The sequence below is a fragment of the Macaca nemestrina genome, chromosome 11, assembly GCF_043159975.1.
Source record: "Macaca nemestrina isolate mMacNem1 chromosome 11, mMacNem.hap1, whole genome shotgun sequence".
NCBI lineage: Eukaryota > Metazoa > Chordata > Mammalia > Primates > Cercopithecidae > Macaca > Macaca nemestrina.
The window spans coordinates 103,343,370-103,367,182 of NC_092135.1; the positions used below are offsets into that span (position 1 = coordinate 103,343,370).

The 23,813-nt window shown below is 39.7% G+C and overlaps 1 protein-coding gene and 1 long non-coding RNA gene across 6 annotated transcripts in view; one reads left to right on the plus strand and one right to left on the minus strand.

Moving 5' to 3' along the window:
* LOC105468044 (par-3 family cell polarity regulator beta) overlaps nt 1–23,813 on the plus strand; it is a 1,086,746-nt gene that overhangs the window by 740,841 nt on the left and 322,092 nt on the right. For all 5 annotated transcript variants that reach the window (XM_071073272.1, XM_071073273.1, XM_011717972.3 and 2 more), the window contains 2 exons: nt 19,157–19,363; nt 20,091–20,328. In XM_071073272.1, coding sequence (XP_070929373.1) covers nt 19,157–19,363; nt 20,091–20,328 — 445 coding nt within the window. The remainder of the gene's footprint in view (nt 1–19,156; nt 19,364–20,090; nt 20,329–23,813) is intronic.
* LOC139357198 (uncharacterized) lies at nt 19,300–22,523 on the minus strand. The gene is made up of 3 exons (XR_011609993.1): nt 22,403–22,523; nt 22,197–22,306; nt 19,300–19,409 (listed from the first exon to the last, which is right to left on the minus strand). It is a non-coding gene; the product is annotated as an uncharacterized lncRNA (long non-coding RNA).

Sequence of the window (23,813 nt, forward strand, 5' to 3'; positions counted from 1 at the left end):
TAAATACAGTATTTTATGTTCTTTTAATTCAGGGCCAAGTGGATTTGGATGAAGTGTTTATTTAGTTTGCTGGCTGTTTCAAGATGCTGTGGCGTATTGATTCCTTTTATTACTAGCAGCCGTTTAACCTGACCTCTTCCAGATCCAGTATTTTAAAAGCCATAAATTTTAACTTTACTTATGAGCAAAGGCTGAAATGCTATGAAAGCCTTTTTATTAGTCAAGCTCTGCCATTTTCGATGCTCTGGTGTCACCCATGGCAACAATATTTAGGGCTTCTTAAATTAGAGTGGCTGCCGGGCTGCTGGGGAGGGGCATAGGCAGCCATAAAATGAAGCTGTAAACATTTCAAGGGTATAGGATTCCATGACGTGATAGCAGACAGGTGCAAGAAAGAAGGGGCAGACCTAAAGACAAAAGGGTTGGGATGATCGTATTAAATAAACATCTACTTTAGCATCTCAGATACTGAATAGAATTTGAAAATTAGAAACAGAATACCAGGTAATCAAAGAGCGAGGTGGAGCCAGGGACCAACTCCGGCCACCATTCTTGTAGGTCCACACTGCCTAAGTCATTGTCTGGTCTTCATATTGCACACAAAAGTTCTCTGAAAAGGAAGTTGGAGGAAAGAGACCTTGTTCCAGTGAACAGTTAGCAAACTGGGGAGATGCAGTATTCCTGTCCCAAAGTCCCAGGCATACCCTTAATCTCTGCAATTATAACAAACCAGGAAAGCCACTTTGTTTCCTAAGTTGGGAAAATATATGCTTCACATCATAGACTGATTTGTACAAAATATAGTAAAAACTTTCCAGAATGTCAGTACTTTACTTTTCTAAGGCACTATAACCTGTACTCAGAAGGCAGGCAACTGTTTTGTATCAATCAGCAAATCAAAACCATTTCATCTTCAAATAGCCCAGTGATGAAACTCCTGGACAGGTTGTCTACACTAAAAGTACCTATTTTACCATAAAAAAATGGAAGAAAAAGAAATTTTATACATGAGTTTATCCCTGAAATGCATGCATACATGAGAATGCCTTGTAGTTGAAGAAGAGGACAAAAAGAAACTAATTCTACTTCTGTGGCTTCCTGGTTTTAACTTATACACATCAGTAGCTTTTGTTCACTTTGTTGAAAATTTCCCATTCATTTTCTAATTGTCAAAAATGTGTGTTTAAACAAATTATTTTTTTCAATGTTATCCCTCTTTTTATTTGATCATGTGGCAAAACTCTAATACAGCACTAGGAAGGTGATATAAGCAAAGAATGATCATTTCACCGTAGGAGAAAATTTCAAGATATAAAAAGATATTGAAAGAATTTAAGCAAAAACATCAACAAAAGAGAGATGCTGAATGAAGAGATGTTCCCCCTTTCTTCACTTTATATTTCTTTGCAGAGAAATTTAATCCAAAATAATATGTGATTGGACTTGGATTATTCTTTCATCTTCCTGGTCTCTTTCTTTTCATTCTTGATAATAGTGTACTTGAGCATCCTTATACTACCTATTGCCAGAAACTGCCCTAGCATTTTAAGAAGCCAGCTACTCATTAATTCAAGTGATGTCTACAAGTTGACTCTTAATAGTTGACTCAGGCAAATTCTGAAAGTTCCAGAGTTAAAAAGGTGTGGGGTTTTGGGAAACCCAGAGTGAGAAAGTGTATAAACACTGTTCAGCAAATGACTGCTTGGGTCTATCTTAAATACAGGCCCAGTTAGCCACTCGTAATTCATCTTGAAGGATTGGTTCTTTCAGATTCACATTTGTTCACAATATAAAAACTGAACCCTTCAGAGTGTGAGTATCCTTCACTATTCCTATGGCTAGAGACTTCTGTCCTAGCAATTCAAGAAGCCAAACTTTTTTTTTTTTTTTTTTTTTTTTGGACAGTCTTTACTCTGTCTCCCAGGCTGGAGTGCAATGGTGCGAACATGGCTCAACTGCAGCTTCAACCTCCTGGGCTCAAGGGATCCTCTTGCCTTAGCCTCCTGAGTAGCTGGGACCACAGGCACGCACCACCATGCCTGGCTAATTTTTTTTATTATTTTGTAGAGACAGAGTCTCATTTTGTTGCCCAGGCTTACACATTCTTATGAATTCAAGTCCCTAAATGCAATTCAGTTCACTAAACAGCAGCATGTTTAGTCTTTTCTTTTTCTATGACCTTACTTGAATCAAAATGGACCTGAACACTTTCATTACCCAAACTATGGTCTGATCGATATTCTATATCATACTCTTCCTTTTGAATAACAGTATGTAGAATTTTAAAATTGTTAAAAATACTTATAGTAAAATATACAGAAACAAAATTTAACATCTTAATCATTTTTAAGTGTACAGTTCAATAGTGTTGAATACGTTCACATTGTTGTGCAGCCAGCTTTCACTGTACCAGACATTCTAATAAACTCCCCTCTTCCCTGAAGTAAGCCAGCGGCCTTTCCACCCAGAGCAGCTGGTGAATTTGATGATCTTGGGCAGAATGCCCCCCTTTACCCCCACAAGAGGGAAAGCAGCTCTTACCTTGGGGAAGTTACTCAGATTTCTAGAAAAACTTTCTGTAAGGTTGGCTGTCATGGTGTGAATTAAAAGGTTATGTCAGAGGTTAAACTATGCAATTAAATCAAGAAAGCAGATTATTCTAGTAGCTGACATTAACGTTTGAAAAGAGACAGGATTAGCTGTACTTAGTCACATATAAACTGCACAAAGCGAACAAAGGGGAAAAAAATTATTTCACCAAGCTTCCCTTGAAAGAAAATCGTTCCATCTTGCACCTCTAATTTTTCATTTTAATTCTGTTACTTCATGAGGTTCATTATCCTTTTCCAGATTTGCACACGGTGACTGATGCTCTGTGACGGATTGTTTTTGTTTTTCTGCTTTAAAAAATATTCCCTCCCTCCCTAAATAATTATCTGCAAATTAACCTTTTCTCTTACTGGAATATTTGTTGGAATAGAATACAGAAAATAGAAATGTGTAAGCAAGACTGTTTAGACAGGAGATAAATTCTTCGAGGCCACAAGGGTATCATTCATTAAATGACTGCTGCCGTCCTGTAAATGGGCCCCTTTTGACCTGAAAGAGTTAATGCTCTATTGAAAGTGGCTGGGTTGTCCCCAGCCTTACTCCCTTGGAAGGCTCTGACCCATTAATGGCAGTAATAATAATAATAGAAAACAATCCTGCTTTGCTTCCATTACTCTGAAACTGTTAATGGTATCCTAATGTTTTTTATTCTTTTAGTGTATCTGAAAACTGACATTCTGCTCAGCTAAAATTTCAAATGTAATATTTTTTTTCATTACCATTTTACATGCCATGCAAGATGCTGAGTAAGGAATAAGGCAGAGGCTTGTAATTGGTCTTTTAAATCATCATAAACATTTATTTTTCCCCCCCATGGCTATATCTAGTGCCAATAACTCAGTCATCAAATGATGGGAAAAACTATTTAATGATGCATCACAAGCTCCTTCCTAAATTTTTACCCAGAACAAGGCAGGGAATATAAAAATATGTCACATTGCTCAAAATTTGATTTTAAAATAAGCACAAAACAGTTTTTTTTCTTTTGTGGGAGTATTAGCAGTGAACCAAGTGTTCCTTTCTTTTTTTGATATAAACCCTTTTTAGAAAAGTCTTGTGTTTTTATATGTTTATTATAAGTAATAATGAAAAGTAAAATAGGGCTGTACGATGTGCAGGGCAGAACTGTGGCTTCTGTTTTGGGAGGCTGACATTTATAAAAGGCAGGTAACGATATTACCCCCTCTGTAGGGCTGTCAAGACAAGGCAAAGCATTTGGCACAGAGACTGTACCATGGTAAGTTCTAAATAAAGATTAACTATCATTATTATTATTGTTGTTGTTCTCTCAGAGCAAAACATCCATCCGAATTTAGGGTACTGAGGCAATACCCACTCAGAGCAATTGAATCCTACCTAGGGCATGGTATAGATAGAAGGCCCTGCCTTACCTATTGTCCATGTGTGTTAGAGTGAATATGTTTGGATCCAGGGTCACAGACTTCAGAGGCGCCTTATTGCCAGTGGGCGTCATAAACCTGTTCATCTGGCCACTAGGGTCCTTATTGGTCTTTTCCCATTCTCTCTGTTCAACCTCATTCCTATACTCCCAGGCCCCATGAGCACTCTGCAGTGGACACATGACTGGGCTTGCTGCCCCTTGGCAGATCCATGTTCTCAGCTCTCACCCATTCTGTCTCCAGGGCCGTCTCTGTTTGATGCTGCTCAATTCCAAGGGATCTGTCTCAGCCTAGAGTCATCATTTTTCTCCTCTGACTTCTGCCACTCCCTCTGTATCTTGCCACATCCCACCTTGTTTGAGGATGCTTTTGAGTTTTGCATTTTGACCTTCATGTAGATTGCTTGTTCCTTGAGAACAGGTGTTCACAAAGATATACCCATGTTGTCTTTTGATGAGTTGAGTCCACATCCTGCAGATCTGGAGGAAAATAGCCTCCTTTTTAATTAGTAGCAACATATTACATGTATATAGACTACTTTACAGCTTTGCGAATTTTTCATACATATATAATTTCATCTTATCGTAACAAAAACTTATGCTATTGGCATCCCTATTAACTTAGGCAAGTTACTTTATCTGTGCCTCAATTTTCTCAACTATAAAATGAGGATAATATTAGTGTATACCTCATGTAATTAAACGAGTTAATAGATATATATAAGAATGTGCCTGGTACAGAGATAGCTGCTGCTCTTTTTATCACCATTGTCATCATCAATATGATTTTTCCATTATCCCACTTTTACTGATGTGGAAACTGAAGCCCAGAGAGATTAAGTAACTTCCTTAGATTCTAAGCCTTCAAATTCCAAGTCCCCACTGAACATGCCTCCTACACAAATCTTTGTTGTTAAGCACCCTAGACTGCTTTTAGTCCATCATTTCCTTAGAGTCAATTTACAGAAAAGTTTCCAATTCACAGTTTGTCTGGAAATTTCTGTGAAAGGGAAACTTAAAACAAACACAGTGATAAAACACAAACCCTTCTCCAGAAATAGACACCCCCATTCCTGGGAGACAGGTCTCTCTCCTCCTAAATGAGAGGCCTCTGTTGAGTAGTCATGAGAATACCTATGGGAACAACTAGCTCTTAAAGGTGATGCCAGGTTTCCTCCAATCTCTCTAAAATCCAGACAACATATTTAATTAATGTCATTGTAGATCGGTTGTTTGAACCCCTGGTCAACCATAGCAAGAATTGATTTTACCTCTCTTTTGAAAGCCATTCTATTTTTCTAAATTGTCTAACCATTGGTAGTATGTCTCTACTTATTACTAATGATCTGGAGAATGGTCCTGTCTTCACAAAGGAGTCAGGGGTCAAGGTGAGCAAACCAATGTAATAAAACTCTTCTCAATGTAGAAGATTTATCACTTGTAAAATCCATGCAGGAACAGACTAGAACATGCCTGTCTATAAGCTGGTGTCAGACACACTTCTCACTGGTGTGGTCAACTCTGTACTCACCATTCCTTCACCAGCAGTCTGCCCTGTTCCTCAAGTATCTGACCTGAGTAGAAACAACTGGTGGTAACGTGGATTGTTATGTGGATGAGAGATTGGAGAATAGAATATGAAGTCAAGACTGTGGGTCACAATGGAAAGAAAACAATGTCAGACTAGTTTTGCAAAGATAATTTGTTGACTCCTAGCAACTAAAAAGTTCAGAGGAACATCCACAAAGAAATGGAGCTGCACCCAGGGTCTCCATGTCAGCAGTACTCTCTTGTGCAGTTCTGGTTCCTCTCTTTGGACTTGATTCTTACAGAAAAGCAATATGATTGCCAGAAGCTCCAGGCTTAGATTCTCCCAGTAACCCCAGTAACAAAGACTGCTCACTCTACCAGGCTTAGTTCTAGTTAGCCCTGTGTGTGTCAGTAGCTGTCCCAGAGCTCACCAGGGGGAAGAAATGCACTAATTAGTCATGTCTGGGTCGTAGGCACTGAATGAGAGTTGAGGAGGCGTAGTACACCAAGGAAAGCCACGATGCTCATTTTAGATAGAATAATGGGTGCCGGGTAGGAAAAAGAATGGATGTCAGCACTCGGGGGAGAAAAGAGAGACAGTTTAGGATAACTGGAGAGTCGTGACACTCTTGCTATTTCTCCATGCGCTTCTCTGAGGTAGAGTAAAGCAGTTTCCATGTACCCTGACATCTCAGTACAACCCAGCAAGAATTTCAGTACAAGAAACACTGATCATAGACTTCCCCGAGGGAAGGTTATTAATGGAAGTATCACCTTCTTGTAACCTTGTTTCCCACTGGCAAAGATTCCTCAGGCTGAGTTATTGGGAAACTCCAGTATGCTGTCAGATTTCACAACAACATTAAGTGGTACTTCCTTTTCATATTTGCCACCTCATTTATTTTGTATGTCCCCATGTTATTAGTTTTACTGCCCATTAATCATTATATATTACCAAATATAGTAAAGCGTGCTTATGAGGAGATAGCAAAGGGTCCAGCCACAGCAGTCACAATGAAGCCATGGCAGGAGGAAGCCTAGGGGTAGCAGGCAGTGCCCCCTGTCCCGTCCACCCAGACACATAACCCTGAGCACCTCCTGCCTCCCAAGTGCATTAAGATGTGTTTCTGCACCCTATCCCTCCTCGTCAGAGAAAAACCTGGGGAAAATCATTCTGTTCATTTTGAGGACAGATGACTAACCATGCTAAAAATGTATATGAAGAAATTAGAAGAAATTTGAAATTGTAAAAAGAAAGGAAGAGCAAGAGATTTTATTAGCAATGAGTTCCATTGCTGCAAAATATAGCACTCTCCCTTCCCTTTAATTTATTCCATGTACGCCTTCCATATTATTTTTTCTCTAAATACCAATATCATCGAGCATTTCCTCTGGTAAAAAAAAAAACTTAACGGCTTTCTGTTGTCCCCTAATTTGGGCCTTGCCTTCTTAGCCAGATTTCAAAGCCCTTCAAGTCTTACTTTATCCTTTCTACCATGTTTATTTCCCACCAATCTCTACCACATTGTTTTTTGTTACTAGTCACTCCATCTTCCCTGTGTCCCCGACCCCCGTAGACGTGTTTGGACTTTTCCTCGTGCCTTTTCCTCTAAGTGGTGTGCCTGTCCACCTCCTACTTCTCTTACCTATATACCATCCATCTTCAAGGATATGACCCACATCATGCATGAAGTCTTACCCAGTGACTCATAGTCACACTGTGCTTTCTTTTCCCTGACTTCTCCAAGCCTAAAATACTCCAGCCCTTAACTGTGCTCTACATCAGCATTCTTGGTACGTGGTTTGCAGAGATACCTGCTGGCCAATGATCCCAAAAGTCCACGACCTTGTCTGATTTGTAATTCTGTTGATGGTGTCGTGGATTAGTCTGATGGAGAAGACTGAAAGAAACTAAATAGTTATTTACTTGCTGTCCCTGGCATAGTTATTCTCAGGAAATTATTTTAGCATTTTACTTTTTCATGAAAAATATCTTTGCAAGAAATAAACAAGTGTATTTGGGCTACTGGTAGAAGTGAAGGAGATAGAAGATGATTTGAAAAGTAATAAGAAATCTTAGGCCAAAAAAAGTAGAAGTTTTCAGTAAAGAGTGAAAATTCAGAGCTAGTAATGACCCTGTCCTACAATGTATGAATAGGGAAGCAGAAATCCTCTTGTCATTCTGTTGATTATAGAGAATCCTCCTAATGGGTGTACATTTTGTTCACCAAAAAAATATGATGGTAAGAGTTGACATTTACTGAATATTTGCTGTGTTCCGGGTATCATGTTCAAAGTTCTGTATCAGATAATCTTCCAACTACCCCAAAAATGAGGTTCTATCATTATCTCTGTTTTACAGATAAGGAAACTGAGGCACTGAGAGGTAAGAGCCTCACCTAGAGTAACACAAATAGTATATGGGTGGAGCTGGGGCATAAAACTGCTATGGTTGAATGTGTCCCCCACAAGTTCATGTGCTGGAGACGCAGCTCCCAGTGCAGCAGTGTGGAGAGAGGTGGGACCTTTGGGAGATGACTGAGTCATGAGGGCTCTGCCACCATTAACCCATTCATAAATTAGTGGATTAAACCATTCATGGATTGATGGATTAATGGGTTATTGAGGGAGTGAGTTAGTAATCATGAGAATGGTGTGTTATAAAAGCTAGTTTGGCCATCTATCATGAGCCCCCCTCAATGTGTGATGCACTGTGCTGCCTTGGGAACCTGCAGAGAGTCCCCACCAGCAAGAAGGCCCTCACCAGATGTGGCCCCTAAACCTTGGCCTCCCCAGCCTCTAGAACTAAAAGAAGTCAATTTCTTTTCTTTATACGTTACCCATTCTCAGGTATTCAGTTATAGCAACAAAAAATGGACTAAGAGAACCCAAGATGTCTAATGTCAGACTGTGCTTGTAATAGCAATTGCTTTAAAGAGTAAATTATGAGTGAATGCCAAAGATGCAGTTAATTAGCTGAGTAAACAGGTAACATGGCTACCATTGGAAATATGAATCCAGATAAATCCAGGTGTATGTACAAACAATTTATTTTCTAAAATTTGGGGTCTTGTATTCCCCTGAGATGGGTCCTTCTTGAGCTTTAAGGATCTCCTCCATGTAGATTCTCTGGTGTTATTGTTTCACGAGTGTTTACATTTGTTCTACACAGAGACTAGAATGTCTTTGACTAAGCTAGGTGTTTAATCTTTTATTTCTGAGGCAGCAAAGAAAATGGGAGGAATTTCAGCTCAAGGTTTGTCAGACCAGGAAAGCCTCATGTAGCATCTCAGTAGCCTTGCCAAGTCAATAGGATGACATTTCCTTGTCTGCACTCTCAGGGAACTTAAAAGAAGAATTGGGAAAAGGTTGAGTGTTTGTTCTGAAATTTACATGAGATGTAGGACTGAGGCACTGCCTCTCAGGAATGTGAAGGGAAATCACAAAATACCATTGGAAATCCCCTCAATTCACCATAGAGAATACAAAATTACTGTTTCAAAGAGTCATTTCATCAGTCAAACACCAGATGAAATAGTTGGCTTGTGTTTAAAGATAGTGACACAGTGCTATAGACAAAATGGTTGTTTCCCTCCAAAAATCATACATTGAAATCCTACACCACAATATGATGGTATTAGGAGGTGGGGTCTTTGAGAAGTGATTAGGTCGTGATGCTGGAACCCTCTTGAATAGGTTTAGTGCTCTTATAAAACAGGCCCCAGAAAAGTCTTCCACATGAGGACGCGGCAAGAAGATGGCCATCTATGAACCAGGAAGTAGGTCCTCAACAAACACTGAACCTGCCTGTGCCTTGATATTGCACTTCCCAGCCTCCAGATCAGTGGGCAAATACATTTCTGTTGTTCGTAAGCCAGTTTATGAAATTTCATTACAGCTGCCCAAATGGAGTAAGACAAAAGTTAGTACCAAGAAGTAAAATGACACTATAACAAATACCTAAAAATATGGAAACAGCTTTGAAACTGGATAATGGGTAGAGGCTGAAAGAGTTTTTAAGTGCATACTAAAAAAAGCCCACATTGTCATGACTGGACTTTTAAAAGGTGATTCTGGCAAGGGCTCCAAAGAAAAACAAAAACAAACAAAAAAAGCAACAGCAATAACAACAAACACCACCACCCACAACACCACCATCACAAGAGGAGAGCTGTAAAGAAAGCCTCGATTTCTCAGTCGTCTTAGACGATACCCACATAATCTTGAATAGAACGTTGGTAGAAATATGGATAGTAAAGGCCGTTCTTAATGAGGTCTCAGATGGAAATGAGGAACATGTGATTCATGGAAACTGGAGAAAAGACCATCCTCCATATAAAGTGGCAAAGAACTTTGCTGAAGTGTGTTGTTGTTCTAGTGTTTTATGGCAGGTAGCACTTGTAAGTTATGAAATTGGGTATTTAGCTGATGCTATTTGTAAGCAAAGTTCTCTGATTTCTCTAAAATCCAGATAGCATATTTAATTAATGTAATTGTAGATAGTTTGTTTGAACCCGTAGGCACAGCCTGGCTTTTTCTGACTGCTTATAGTAAAATGGAAGATGAGAAACATGACTTAAAGATGGAATTGCCCATCAAAAAGGAAGCAGAGCTTTTAGGTATTTCTCAGCCTATCCATATTGAAAAGTCTGAAAAAGGCTGTTTGGGAAAGAATACTAAGGATATGGTCAAACAACTATTTGACAAGGAGGTTAGTATGGATCAGCCATCTTAGCAGAAGCCAGGAGCTATTCTCCAGGACAATGGAAGAATGACTCTGAAGGCAATTCAGTGATCATCAGGACAATCATTTCTGCCAACAGGCCCAGAGTACAAGGGCCCTGGAGACAGAGTGGTGTCGAAGGAAGGGCTGCTGGTGCCCTCAGGACCTCAGTGCATTCTGCATAGGGCAGCCAAACACCACAGGTTCTGTTCCTTGTGCTATATCGTCAAATTGCTTGCACACCCAGGTACAGCTCCAATGGGACCTAGTGTAGCATGGATCACAGAGGCTACCCCTCCCAAGGGCACAGGCAGCAACTTTGGTGGCATCCACACAATGCCATCTCTGCTGGTGCAGAGAGCTATAGTAGAGCCCTCATGAATGGGATTAGTTTCCTTATTTAAAAAAGGCCCCCAGAGAGTTCCCTTGCCCCTTCCACCATGTGAGGACACAATAAGAACACAGGCATCTATGGACCAGGAAGCAGGCCCTCACCAGACACCAAATCTGTCAGCACCTTGATCTTGAACTTTGCAGCCTCCAGAACTGTAAGATAATTCTGCTGTTCATAAGCCACTCAGTCTGTGGTATTTTTGTTATAGCAGCCCAAATTAACTCAGGCACACATGAAAACTATAAATCTTGAAACACAGGAATCATACTCAGGGTGGTGAGATGCTCAGCATGAGAGAGACAAGCAAAGAGCCGCAGAGAACAACTCATTTCTCCAAACTCCTGTTCCCTCCCAGACACACAGTCCCTCAAGGGCACACTCTCATTGAGAGGGAAGGTAAGTGAAATTGTTCTCATTAAGTGATTTTATCCTGCCCATCCTCCTACCTTTTTTCTAAATTTCTCTCATCATGAACATACAGTTGAATTTGGGTAAGATCAATTGTGTGTGATTAGACTTCATTTTGTACAGGAAAAAATTTAGTAAACTGTAAAGCCACAGAAAATGTTAGTTATAGTCACATTTACCTTCCATTCCTCTTAGGACCAAGCACAGTTATGAGCCACAAAAAATACCCAGTAAATAATTGTCAACGGCTGACTTGATTTTGGCTTGACATTTTAACATTAGATTGAAACCTTGCTTAAAGTATATTTATAGAGAAATTGTTATTCATGTGAACATGAAACTGAAAAACCTCACTTTCTATCAGTTTGGTAAATAACTCAGTAATTGAGAATTGAAATGCCCTTTTTTTTTCCAAGTACAATCGGATACATATAAAAAGGGGGAAAATACAAAAAAATTATAAAAATAACATTGACCTTAAAAAATACAGGTGCCCAGGCTGTACAATATGTAAAGATACCCTCATGTAGGTGCCCTCCAAGAAATCAATCAAACTTTGACCTTTTATGTTATGCTAATGGTTTTTGAGGAAACATTAAAATTCTTTATAATATGCCTTATTTTGAGAGTACTGTTGTATATAACCCACATAAACATACAAACCACTCAACAATCAAAAGCAGAAGAAACATGTACTGTTTTAGCAAGACATACAAAGAGTTAACGGCAAAAGGAAAGAGAGGGGAAAAAATCACTACTATGGTCTGTGTTTAGAATATAAAGCCTGTTACCCAGATATACGAGGAGGAGGTGGAAGGCAAATAAAGGTGTTCTTGGCAGTAGGTAAAAATAAGACTATTTAAAGCACACATGAGGTAGAAATGGCAGAAAAGGTTAATATTACAAAGATAAGTTTAGCAAAAGGAACAACTACTGTAAAAAGAAAGGCAAAATATAGAGATGAGTGAATAATTATAGGTAGGGTAGAAATTATTAAATCATAGAAAGCAGGAAAAGAACCTAAGGGTTGTATTAACAAAGAAGAGGAAGCTGTATGTGGGCTTTGAGAAAGTGAAGCAATTGTGGTCTGTGTTTCTCCATGTAAAACTTTGTTCAGCCTCACAGCACTGAAGAAAAGGGGCACCCCAGTGTTGTAAGTACCCTTTACCTTCATGTTCCTTTTTTCCTCCAGTGAATGTTTGTGTAGTAGATCTCTGTACTGAGGATACAAAACTCAGTAAGTCTAGGAAAGGTAGGTAACATTTTTTGATCCTGTGTCACAGGTAAGAAAGTTTCCCACACTGGTCCATTTATTTGACCCTCAAATGAGTATTCTGATACTTATGTAAATAATAAAGGTAGTGTTTTCCTATAAGTACCCACATGTCTCTTCTGGAGACCAATGCTGTGTACTTAATTTTTCAGTTATTTTCTTGAATGCAACTTTTTATTTTTTTGTTTGCTTGTTTTGTTTTTTTAATCCAGTAGAGTCTTTCTAAGGGAGGAAAGAATGAAAACAGAAGATTAAAACACACCAGCATGCTGGGATTGGTGTTGTCTGGGTTCCTCAGCTGCCCTAACAGAATCTACCTACAGATAAAGTTATATATGTATTTTTAGAAATAGTTCAACCACTAAGTTGAACCATGGAGTACATTTTCTTATCTGTAAGATAGAGAAAAAAAGAAAAGAAAGAAAAATGTCATGAGAATATTTTTGGTGTAATGAATTCACTATTTGTAACATTTTGGGGACATAATCTGAGTTCAGGAAGGAAACCTAAACATGGCATAAAATTTTGACTATTTCTTTGTGAAAGAAGGAACTTTTAGTAAAGAAAGTTAAAGTGTATAGCAATACTTGTTAAACATTTGAACACACTTGAAGGGCCATGCCCATACTCATAATCAAGGAATTTATTTGTTCGCATAATCTTCCCATATTTTCTCTGGATAGTTTCACTTTAAAATAAAGTGTTTGAAGACAGGGTAGGGGAGATTATGCAAATGTATGAATCTTAATGACAAGTTCATTATTGAACATTTTGATGTAAATTTCAGGAAACGATTAAAGACCCTGGGATTTGTGAGACTTAAAAGAAAAATTCCACTCTTGGAGAACTTGGAAATTGCCAGTAAAAGAACTGAGACCCAAATGACAGCAGATAATGTAAAGCCAAATTGCATTATGCCCTATGGTAATGAATAGGAAACAGGGCACTGTGATAAGCTTGGAATGATGATCAATATTTGGAACACTGTGATAGGCAAGAAGGTAATTAGACCCATTATGAACACAGTTAACACAGATAACATAACTTGGGAAATTATACATTTGGATATTACAGAGAATTTTTTAAAGGCTAATGGATTTGCAATGATACCAAGTAAAGCATATAAGACATTTTGCCTCTAGGAAATCTACTTTAAAAAAATCAAACACAGAAATTTTTCAGTAAATGTAATCTAAAATGAAAAGACAAAGTGAAATATGTGGGAGAATAAAGTGGTGTTGTGCCTCCTACTTGGAATTTACAATAATTTTGTATTCAAAGAGTTTTACATTTATTAATTTCACATCACAGCTCCCCATGCAGCAGGAAAGGCATTTCTATTGTGTTTGTCCAAGTTGACTGCTCATAATAAGGCAAGGCCAAATTGATAATAAAAGCAAGCTATCTTGACAAATGCTCAGCCTTGCCAGGTCTCATGCTGTGACCCCTGGATGGCGTTATAATAATCTTTATCCCTAATTTACGATGGGAAACAATCCCTTTATTTTAGAAGGAAAGACTGTAACTTAATTAATTTTCACTAAGTGCCTTGAGGGCCATTGATGTTATTGAAATGTACAAATTAATACATTATTTATTGTTAATTTATCATAAGTATTTGTTAATTATAAGGCTCTAGCTGGGAGAAAAACTTGCCATGTATCTGGAAGTGAATACCTTCCCTAAAATTATTTCTCATTTTTTAATATGGGTGTATTGGAAGCAATTTCATCAATAATAGAAGATCCAATTACTGGTCTTGTGGATTAAGGCATTCTTTTATTGTGAGATTTTTAATGCTAAAGTGGGAAGTTCAAACATTGCCAATTAAATCTCAGACTAATTAAGTGATTATAGCCTAAGGAGAAGGGCAACTAAGACTCCAATATTAATCTATCTTATCACAATAGCCTCTATATGTGATGAACAGATGAACATATATATACCTATGTCAATAGAAGAAGTGTAAGGCATTGTTTGAAAAAACAATTTAAGGAGTTTAATTGTTTGAAAAAAGTTTAAGTTGTTTCCCTTTTCGAATAATAAAGACAGCATTTTTTATGAAGTCCTTTTCAGCTGTTTGTAGAATGCATGGTCGTATTTAATAATTCGATGATGGATTGCAGCAAATCTAAGATTTCACTCATTGAAATGTTTAGAGGTGGTACAAAAGTGACTGTGACAGTAATGACCACCAATGCTTTATGAGCACTCACGACATGCCAGGCACCTTCTATGCTTTTCTTATCCTCAATTTTATAGATAAGGGAACTGAGGCACAAAGAGGTTATTAACTCAAGAAGTAATTAGCAGAGCGGGGAATGTTTGGATATTCTACAGCCTCCTTTTAATCCTTCAGTATTAACCACTACCCTCTAGATAGTTTTATTCTCTATTATTCAAATCATCTGCCTGTGGAGAAGCAACAGCAGTGCTCAGCTGTAAGGCAAGGGCAGCAATCCAAGACTGAGTCAGAGAAACCAAGGTCCACATCCAAACTGTCCTCCAGGAAGGACCTTCTGTTTCATACCATGTTGAAATGAGGCTTTCTACAATACCTAGAAGGCTGGGGCAGCAGTTTCTCAGCATCTTAAGAATCAGTTTCATAGTGGCACCTCTCCAACTAGGTGGTAGCTCTCTCATGGGCCTTTTGCCACCCTTTTTATGCCTACAGGAGACATGGTGGGCATTTTGCCTGGCACAGCTTCTTTAACTCTTTAGTCTTGGGGTGTGTGTGTGTTCACTTTTCATAATGCTGTATTTTTGGGAATGGAGTGTAGTAGGGGATGTATCTGAGGATTGATTTGTCCAGAAGACATGGCCCTGAAATTTCTCTCTACTCTATATAGGACCATGTCAAGCCAATCCTTCATTTGGAAACAGATGGAATCTTTAAAAGTGCTATAACATCTTTTTAAAAAAAAAATAAAAATTGTGGCATTTTTATATGAGGCCATAATTTTGAGAGAAAATTTGGCACCTGACATTAAGAATGTTTTTATTATACCACCTTGAGAATAATTTTTATGTGACATCCTTCTTTTAGCACCCTTGATAATTGTGTGTCATCTGTTTCACAAATCTTGTGTATGTTGAGCTCGTGTTTGTGAGGGGAGGATCCGTTCATCTCGATCTTAAAGAACATGGACGTAGAAGCCACAACCAGTATCGCATCAGCTACAGATGAAAATATGAAGAGTCATCATATTTTGGGATAACTTCAATGGGATCGAGTGGCTGAGGTTTTGATTTCAATAAATTACTCACTCAAAAGAGACCTCTTCTTGAGACCCCTGCTTTTAGTGGAAGCCTAGAAAAAAATGTGATTTGTGTAAATGGTGAGGCTAGACATAGACAGTGAATCTTCTCATTTTAAAAGCTGTAAAATTTTCTACGCACCATCAACCTAAACTGAAATTGGTGAGAGTAGGAGTAGGGAAGAGGGATTGAATGTGGCAATTTATTGTACTCCACACAGTCTTTACAGGGAGGATATTTTATTCCAAGTGTTTTGTTAGAATTTAACACTGATGCCCCTTCCATGGCAGGTAACCTTGACCTTCTGTAGGAGACCTCAAACATATGAAAGACATGGGAATCCCTGGAGAAGGTCCTTGTCAGAGGCCCCAGTTCACTGTATCTGTAAATCCTTATAAGGACTTCCCTGATTTTGGTTCTCTTCTCTAACATCAGTCCCTATTCTACAGCTACATTCTGTGCATTCTCCAGGAATAAACAGAATTATTTTTCCAATCCTGAAAACTCCAGAGTCTACATTTACAACCTAAGGACTCAACCACCCTTTCTGCTTTTAATATTACCATGTATTACATCCAATAGAGCTAGGTTGTAATATTGCCCAACATCAGTTAGTGCTTCTACTTTGTGACTTCTATTTATACAGACTGAATTAATTGTCAACTCTATTAATCTTGCAAAATCCATGAATCCTTAATGTTCAGTTTGCTTAGAATGAGAAACAGTGTATTTGTTTCTTCTTAGCTATGACTTCTTGCTGAGCTTCACATGAGCTCCTTTTAGATAACGTGCCTTCTATCTTGGACGATTTACTTTCATGTTCCCCAGAATTTATTGCTAACGGTTGACGTGAATGCTTACAGTTTGGGCTCTAATGTAATCTCCTGAATGGCAATTAATAAATAAAAGATGGTTGCTATTGCTGGCAGAGAATCAGGGCTTTCTCGGATAGTTTTCATCTTCATGTTTTCACCAAACTTCATGTCAGACATCCCTAGGGGTTGATATTATAAAATATTTTCTGTAAACTCCAAAGCTTTTACTATTGCTTCAATACCCCCAAACCTCTGTGATGCCTTTTGTTTTCTTGTCAGAAATGATCTTATTCAATTTCTGTTTCTTCGACTTATCTTCCTTCCTGGGAATATAAAAAATATGCCTCTTTCTGGATTTAATAGTAACATATCCTCAGTATTTATGACTTGCAAATAACACCTGAAATTTGTCCCTGAAATTTCTTGTTTTTTTTTTTTTTTGGCTTAGTCTTTTCTCTGTTGCACTTATTGAATATACTCTGTTGAATTTACTGAATATTGAATTGCACTTACCCTACGTTAATAGCCAGTAGGGTTTATAAAATGCAGTGTTTATTGTCATCCTGTATATTGTTCAAAGTGCAAAGTTGTCTCCTGTAAGTTAATGATGAAACTATAAAGCAATATCCAATTTTTGCAATTTGCCTACTTGACAAGGCTCCAGGGTTAATCTAGCCTAATATTCTTATTTTAGAAATGAGGAAAATGTAGGGCAGTTTAAGCTATTTGACCATAATCAGATAGAGGGTGCAGAGCAAATACATCTTTAGACAGTAAAGTACATGGTACACAGCAGAAAAGCTGGAACTAGGCTGCCTCGGCCCAGCTCCTGGTCTGGATGCTTATTAAGTGTGTAACTTCAGCCAAGTTATGTCAATGCTATGTGCCTCAATTTCTGAATCTGTAAAATGGGGCTAACGGTAGTACCAGTAGCAACTATAAGGATTATCATAAGTTACTGTGGGTGAGGCATTTAGAATCGTGCTTAACACAGAGTAAGCACTCCATGCTTTGTTAGCTATTAGGATTATTGTCATTATGTTGACTATTTTTAACACATTCAGATCATAGGAAAAGGTGCGTATTGCTATTTCACTTCACATGGGTATATATATATATACATCAGAGCTTTGTTGTACTTCTTTTTGTATTCTTTAATCCTGTGTGAAGCTGCTAGTAGTGTTCATAGTGGCAGTGATAGTAGAAGCAAAAATAATGATAGTAATAAAAGGTAGTGCCGTTTATTGAGCCTTGCTAGGTGCTAACATTGAAGTAGGTACTTTACATACATAATTCTTTTTTTTTTTTTTTTTTTTTTTTTTTGAGACGGAGTCTCGCTCTGTCGCCCAGGCTGGAGTGCAGTGGCGCTATCTCGGTTCACTGCAAGCTCCGCCTCCCGGGTTTACGCCATTCTCCTGCCTCAGCCTCCCGAGTAGCTGGGACTACAGGCGCCCGCCACCTCGCCCGGCTAATTTTTTTGTATTTTTAGTAGAGACGGGGTTTCATTGTGTTAGCCAGGATGGTCTCGATCTCCTGACCTCGTGATCCGCCCGTCTCGGCCTCCCAAAGTGCTGGGATTACAGGCTTGAGCCACCGCGCCCGGCCTACATACATAATTCTTAATAAATACTCCATCTATTGATAAATGACACAGTCGTTTATTTCCAGAAATGCAAGTCTAGCCTCTTCATGACAGTAGTTTCCTTCGTAACTGGAAAGGAACATGAGCTGTGTTTCTGGTGGAAAAGCTTTGACTGTAGAAACAAGAGCCCTGAAAGAATTCCTTCCATCTTAAAGATAATCCTTGTGCTGCTAATATTTATATAACCTAATCCTGTTATTGATAATTGGGAGACTAGCTGGGGGTGGGGATGGAGGTCAGGGAATGGAGTGGGAGGGGGCAGGTAGAGGCCAAGGCAAACCGCACAAATGAAAAACATTATATACCAGAAAAGAGATGATTCAGATTCAGTTGTGCTTTATATTTTCTGTTTTATAATTTTACATTGCATTAAAAGGTTGTCCCTTTTCTAGATACCCAAACAGGAATACATTCAGAACAATAGCATCAACATGGAAAAGTTCTTTTCTTTCTTGCTTTGCATTATTGATTGATTGATTGATTAAATAAACTGCAGTTACCATACATTAATAGCCAGTAGGGTAAGGTAAAGTGTTTACTTACAGAAATCACAGTCACTTCAATGTTCTTTTATTTCCATGCCCAGTATGTTCCTTACTAATCACATGAGCAACCATGGCAATGATAAAAGCTGTCAGGTGTGGGAGTGCTAGGACGATACTGGAAGAGAAGCTCTCGTCATGTTAGGTGCTTGGTATGTTTGTGTGTGTCTGTGAGTATGCATGTGTGTATGTGTGTATACTCACATATATGAAATCACTCTCATTCACACTCATATATAGTCTCTATAAACAGCTACAACCTTTCAAATTCATATGTGTGTGTATATACCTATAGACACACATGCATATACACTTCTACATAGAAATGTACATATAGTCATATTAAATCTTATCACAGCTCTAGAAAAGGAAACGGAGGCTCAGAGAAGTCAAACCACTTGTTCGAGGTCACAAAAGGTGGCAAAGCTGGAATATAACCCCAACTCCCACCCACTTAACACCCCTTTTTTGGGATGTCCAGACAGAAATATTCTTAGAACAATAGGATTACACCACACTGCCCCATTAGAAGAGGGGTGACCTTTTGTCCTTTCTTTTCCAGAATCTCCAAGCAAAGATTTTGGTCCAACTCTGGGTTTGAAAAAGTCCAGTTCCTTGGAGAGTCTGCAGACTGCGGTGGCCGAGGTCCGGAAGAATGACCTTCCTTTTCACAGGCCCCGGCCACACATGGTTCGAGGCAGAGGGTGCAATGAGAGCTTTAGAGCAGCCATTGACAAATCCTACGATGGACCCGAAGAAATAGAAGCTGGTAGGACAATATGCTTCCTTAAATGGCTTTCTCATCTCATTGTTATCTGCAAATCACGGGCAAGAATGTGTGCTTAACTACAGAAAAAAATGATTTAAGGATCACAATTATATTTTTGATATTAAAAGTAATTCATTTTCCTGATATGTTTTGCCCTTTGGCTTAACGAACATGGAATTGGAGAATGCAATATGCAACTTATTTTACAGTGCAAGGCTAAAGAAATGTTCTCCTTCACTTTTCTACAAGGACCAACTGTCATTTACCCTTAGGGTAGGAGCACTAAGTATGCATTTCTTGACATTCTCATTCGAGTCATTAGAGGCAGCATCAATCCAAAGACTCTGACTGCATTAATTGGGTAGAAGCAGTTGGGATATTTTGTACTGAAAACTCCCTCCTCACCCTGTTTGTTTCCCAGCATGCGAACTTTCTGAGCTGATCAAGGTTAACAAGCCAGCTTTCAGAGAGATTACTGCTTGAACACCTATCAAACCTTTCATACTACCAGCTAAGCAACCAGTCGTCCCCACTCCCAGCATCAAATCTTGCTCGAAGTAACCAGATTTAGGCAGTCAGATCTTCAAAGGGCACAAGTAACCACATGGAAGGGTAGAACTCCAGAGTGCTGTTATTCATTCTTTAGCATTTTCCATGTCAGTGTTTCTCTATATACTAACTGCATGTGCCCCTGACCATGGGTATTGATTATTTTTTCTCTGTACAGACGGTCTGTCTGATAAGAGCTCTCACTCCGGCCAGGGAGCTCTGAATTGTGAATCTGCCCCTCAGGGGAACTCAGAGCTAGAGGACATGGAAAATAAAGCCAGGAAAGTCAAAAAAACGAAAGAGAAGGAGAAGAAAAAGGAAAAGGGCAAATTGAAAGTCAAGGAGAAAAAGCGCAAAGAGGAGAATGAAGATCCAGAAAGGAAAATAAAGAAGAAGGGCTTCAGTGCCATGCTGAGGTATGGTCCTGCTTTGAAGGCAAAGTTGGGTTTGTTTCTCATTTTGTCTCTCCTGGTGAAATCACTCCTTTGTCTGTACCCAGTAAATAGTGCATACTTTCCCTCATATTCAGCTAAATGCATGCAGCTCTCAAGTGTGACTGTACTTGTTCTCTTTCTGCAGAGGCAGAGGAGCTTTTTGGGGAACCTCACAGTGATGACAGGACACTGTCTTAAGTTTGTTGTCAAAGAAAGGTCAACACTGTGCCAGGCACAGAGGCTCATGCCTGTAATCTCAGTATTTTGGGGGGCTGGGAGGATTGTTTGAGCCCAAGAGTTCAAGACCAGCCTGGGCAACCTAGGGAGACCCTATTTTTTTTTTTTTTTTTTTGAGACAGTCTCACTTTGTTGCCCAGGCTGGAGTGCAGTGGCGCAATCTCAGCTCACTGCAACCTCCGCCTCCTGGGTTCAAGCGTTTCTCCTGCCTCAGCCTCCTGAGTAGCTGGGACTATAGGCACACACCACAACGCCCAGCTCATTTTTGTATTTTTAGTAGAGTGGAGTTTCGCCATGTTGGCCAGGAGTCTTGAACTCCTGACCTCAAGTGATCTGCCTTGGCCTCCCAAAGTGCTGGGGTTACAGGCAGGAGACCCTATTTCTAAGAAAAAAAAAAATTAGCCAGGCACAGTGGTGCATGCCTGTAGTCCCAAGTACTCAGGAGGCTGAGGCCAGAGCATGGCTTGAGCCCAGTAGTTCAAGGCTGAGCTATGATTGCACCATAAAAGAAAGGCCAATGCTTAGTAGAGGCATGGACAATGCCTGCAGTCCTTTGTACCAACGTGTTATGAAAATAACTACTTCCTCTGGCAGCACAGGGAAAGTGAGAGGCGGGGAAGCCCTACGTGTTACCTCTGGAATACCTCTTTTGAAGCAGGGGAGTCAGGGTAGATGAACTTCATCCCTCTGTGACTCTAGGTGTGCAGTGGCCGGGCACATCACTTGTCACCTCCAGAGGTACTGTGATACAGGGGAGATGTCACTGGATCTGGGCTCAGATGCCCCAGTCTGGATCCATGACTCTCCACACATGAGCAATGGGGCTTCACACACATTGCTTAGCTTCCCTGAGCCTTACTTTCCTTACTTTTAAAATGAGGCCAGCATACTTGCTCTACTGACCCAGCATAGTTGTGAGACAAGATTTCATGTGCTATACATTCATTCACTAGACAGGGCTCAACATGGCACAGTCAGAAAATAGCTCTGTTTCTTCTCTCCCCTTCAAGTATGCCTTGTTGAGGCTGCCTTCTGCACACCCTGACATCTCAGCTTTCTGGCTGATAGCTTTCTGGTCACTTTTGGGTAAAAAAAAAAAAAAAAAGCAACTTGTTTGTGGGGGGCTAAAATGTTCAATCCAATGTAAATGAAAGCTTTCTTCCTTTCTGTCTGTTGGACCTGAACCACAAGGTGCATCCTATGGTATGGTGGGAGGCAGGATTCTACCTTCTCCCATTTCTCAGTCTTTGGAACCAGGAGACAAAGACATGATTCAATAGGATAGAATTTTACTTAACTGGCATATCTGGTATAATCTGGCCATCGAGGAACCTTTGTGGCTACTTTTGTGGATTTTCTTAGAGTGCTCCTTACTATACCAGTCACTAATGTAGGTCATTTTCACAATAACCTATTCCCCTAAGCCTCTGACCTCAGACATATACCCCTGAGTCTCCTTACCCCAATTGGTAGATTTCTTGGACAGTGCCAGTTTGAGACAGCTCTAGCCTAACTTAGAGCCACAGCGTCTACCTGGCTTTCTAGAGTTCCTGATCTCCCACCCTCCAAATGATGCAAGTACAGCTTGTTCCCACTGTTCCGCTCCTCCTCACCCCGTCGTAGAGATGTTCCAACCAGCCTCGCATCTTCAGACTTCTCGGCACGTCCCATACCACTCTGGGCCTCTTCCTCCAGGAACACACATCAGACTCTCCCAAGAATGCTGTCATGCATGGGGAAGGGAGGAGGCAGTCAATTTTTGCAAGTCACAAAATTAAAAAGTAGGAAGTGGGGTGACAATCTCCTGTTATACAATTACCTCCAAATTCCCTGAGAAGTACCCCTTTCTATGACTGTCTTTACTCCTACAATTTCTTCTCAAATCAATTGATCGCTATACTTCTATGGGCTGAAGGTGAATGATGGGAGATGATGGTTTAGGGGCCATTTTGGCCACCTCTTATGAAACCCTTAGGAGATATCTCATTTAAGAATGCTGGGTGTATTTATTACCAATTGTTCTCATTTAGTGATCATCAACTGAAATTTCCACATAGGAAGGAAAGTTCTATCATTCCATATATAAGTGACATTTAGGGAATACAAATAATCCTCACACCAGTGAGCCTTCCCATTACATTTCCAGTGCTCATGAAATGCCAAGCAGGGTTTCTCATGCTCAAAAATCTTGGGAGTGATGTTGCCCCTGGATGTGTTATGACAAGACTGGCTAAGGTCCTGCTATCACCTGGGCTGAGGTTACCCCAGCAGGCCTGATGTCATAATAGGTATCTGACGATTAAAAAACAAAATTTCGGCCAGGCATAGTGGCCCACATCTGTAATCTCAGCACTTTGGGAGGCCAAGGTGGGCGGATCACCTGAGGTCAGGAGTTCGAGACCAGCCTGACCAACATGGAAAAACCCCGTCTCTACTAAAAATACAAAATTAGCCAGGCGTGGTGGCGCATGCCTATAATCCCTGCTACTTGGGAGGCTAAGGCAGGAGAATCACTTGAACCTGGGAGGCAGAGGTGAGCCGAGATCACATCATTGTACTCCAGGCTGGGCAACACAAGTGAAACTCCATCTCAAAAAAAAAAAAAAATTCAGCTAAGCATAGTGGCTCAGGCGTGTATGTAATTCAAGCACTTTGAGAGACTGAGGTGGGCAGATCACTTGAGCCCAGGAGTTACAAACCTGAACAACATGGCAAAACCCCATTTCTACAAAAAAAAGCAAAAATAAACAAATTAGTTGGATGTGGTAGCATGTGCCTATAGTGTCAGCTACTCAGGAGGCTGATGTGGTGGGAGGATTGACTTAGCCTGGGAGGTAGAGGATGCAGTGAGCCATGATCCCTTCACTGGACTCCAGCCTGGGTAACAGAGTAAGACCCCATCTCAAAAAATTAAAATTAAAATAAAAAGAACAAAATTTCAGCAAATTGAGTTCTAACTATTGAATTGGCTTTTATTAGTGATTCATAAATTGGTCCACATCCCATCTATAGAATAGAAAGGCACTTAAGTGAGATGAGCAGAAGGTGTGAGCTTCATAGGCAGAACAAGACTGAAGAAGGCAAAAACAAGGAACAAAAAGAGGATGCTCATTTCCAAATTGCATTCCTTATAGGGTTAAAGTAGAGGGACTTTATCATTCCAGTTCCTGTCCCTGGTCCTCCTTTGATTGGTTGCTGGGAATCTCCCGTATTTTGGGAAACTGACCCAT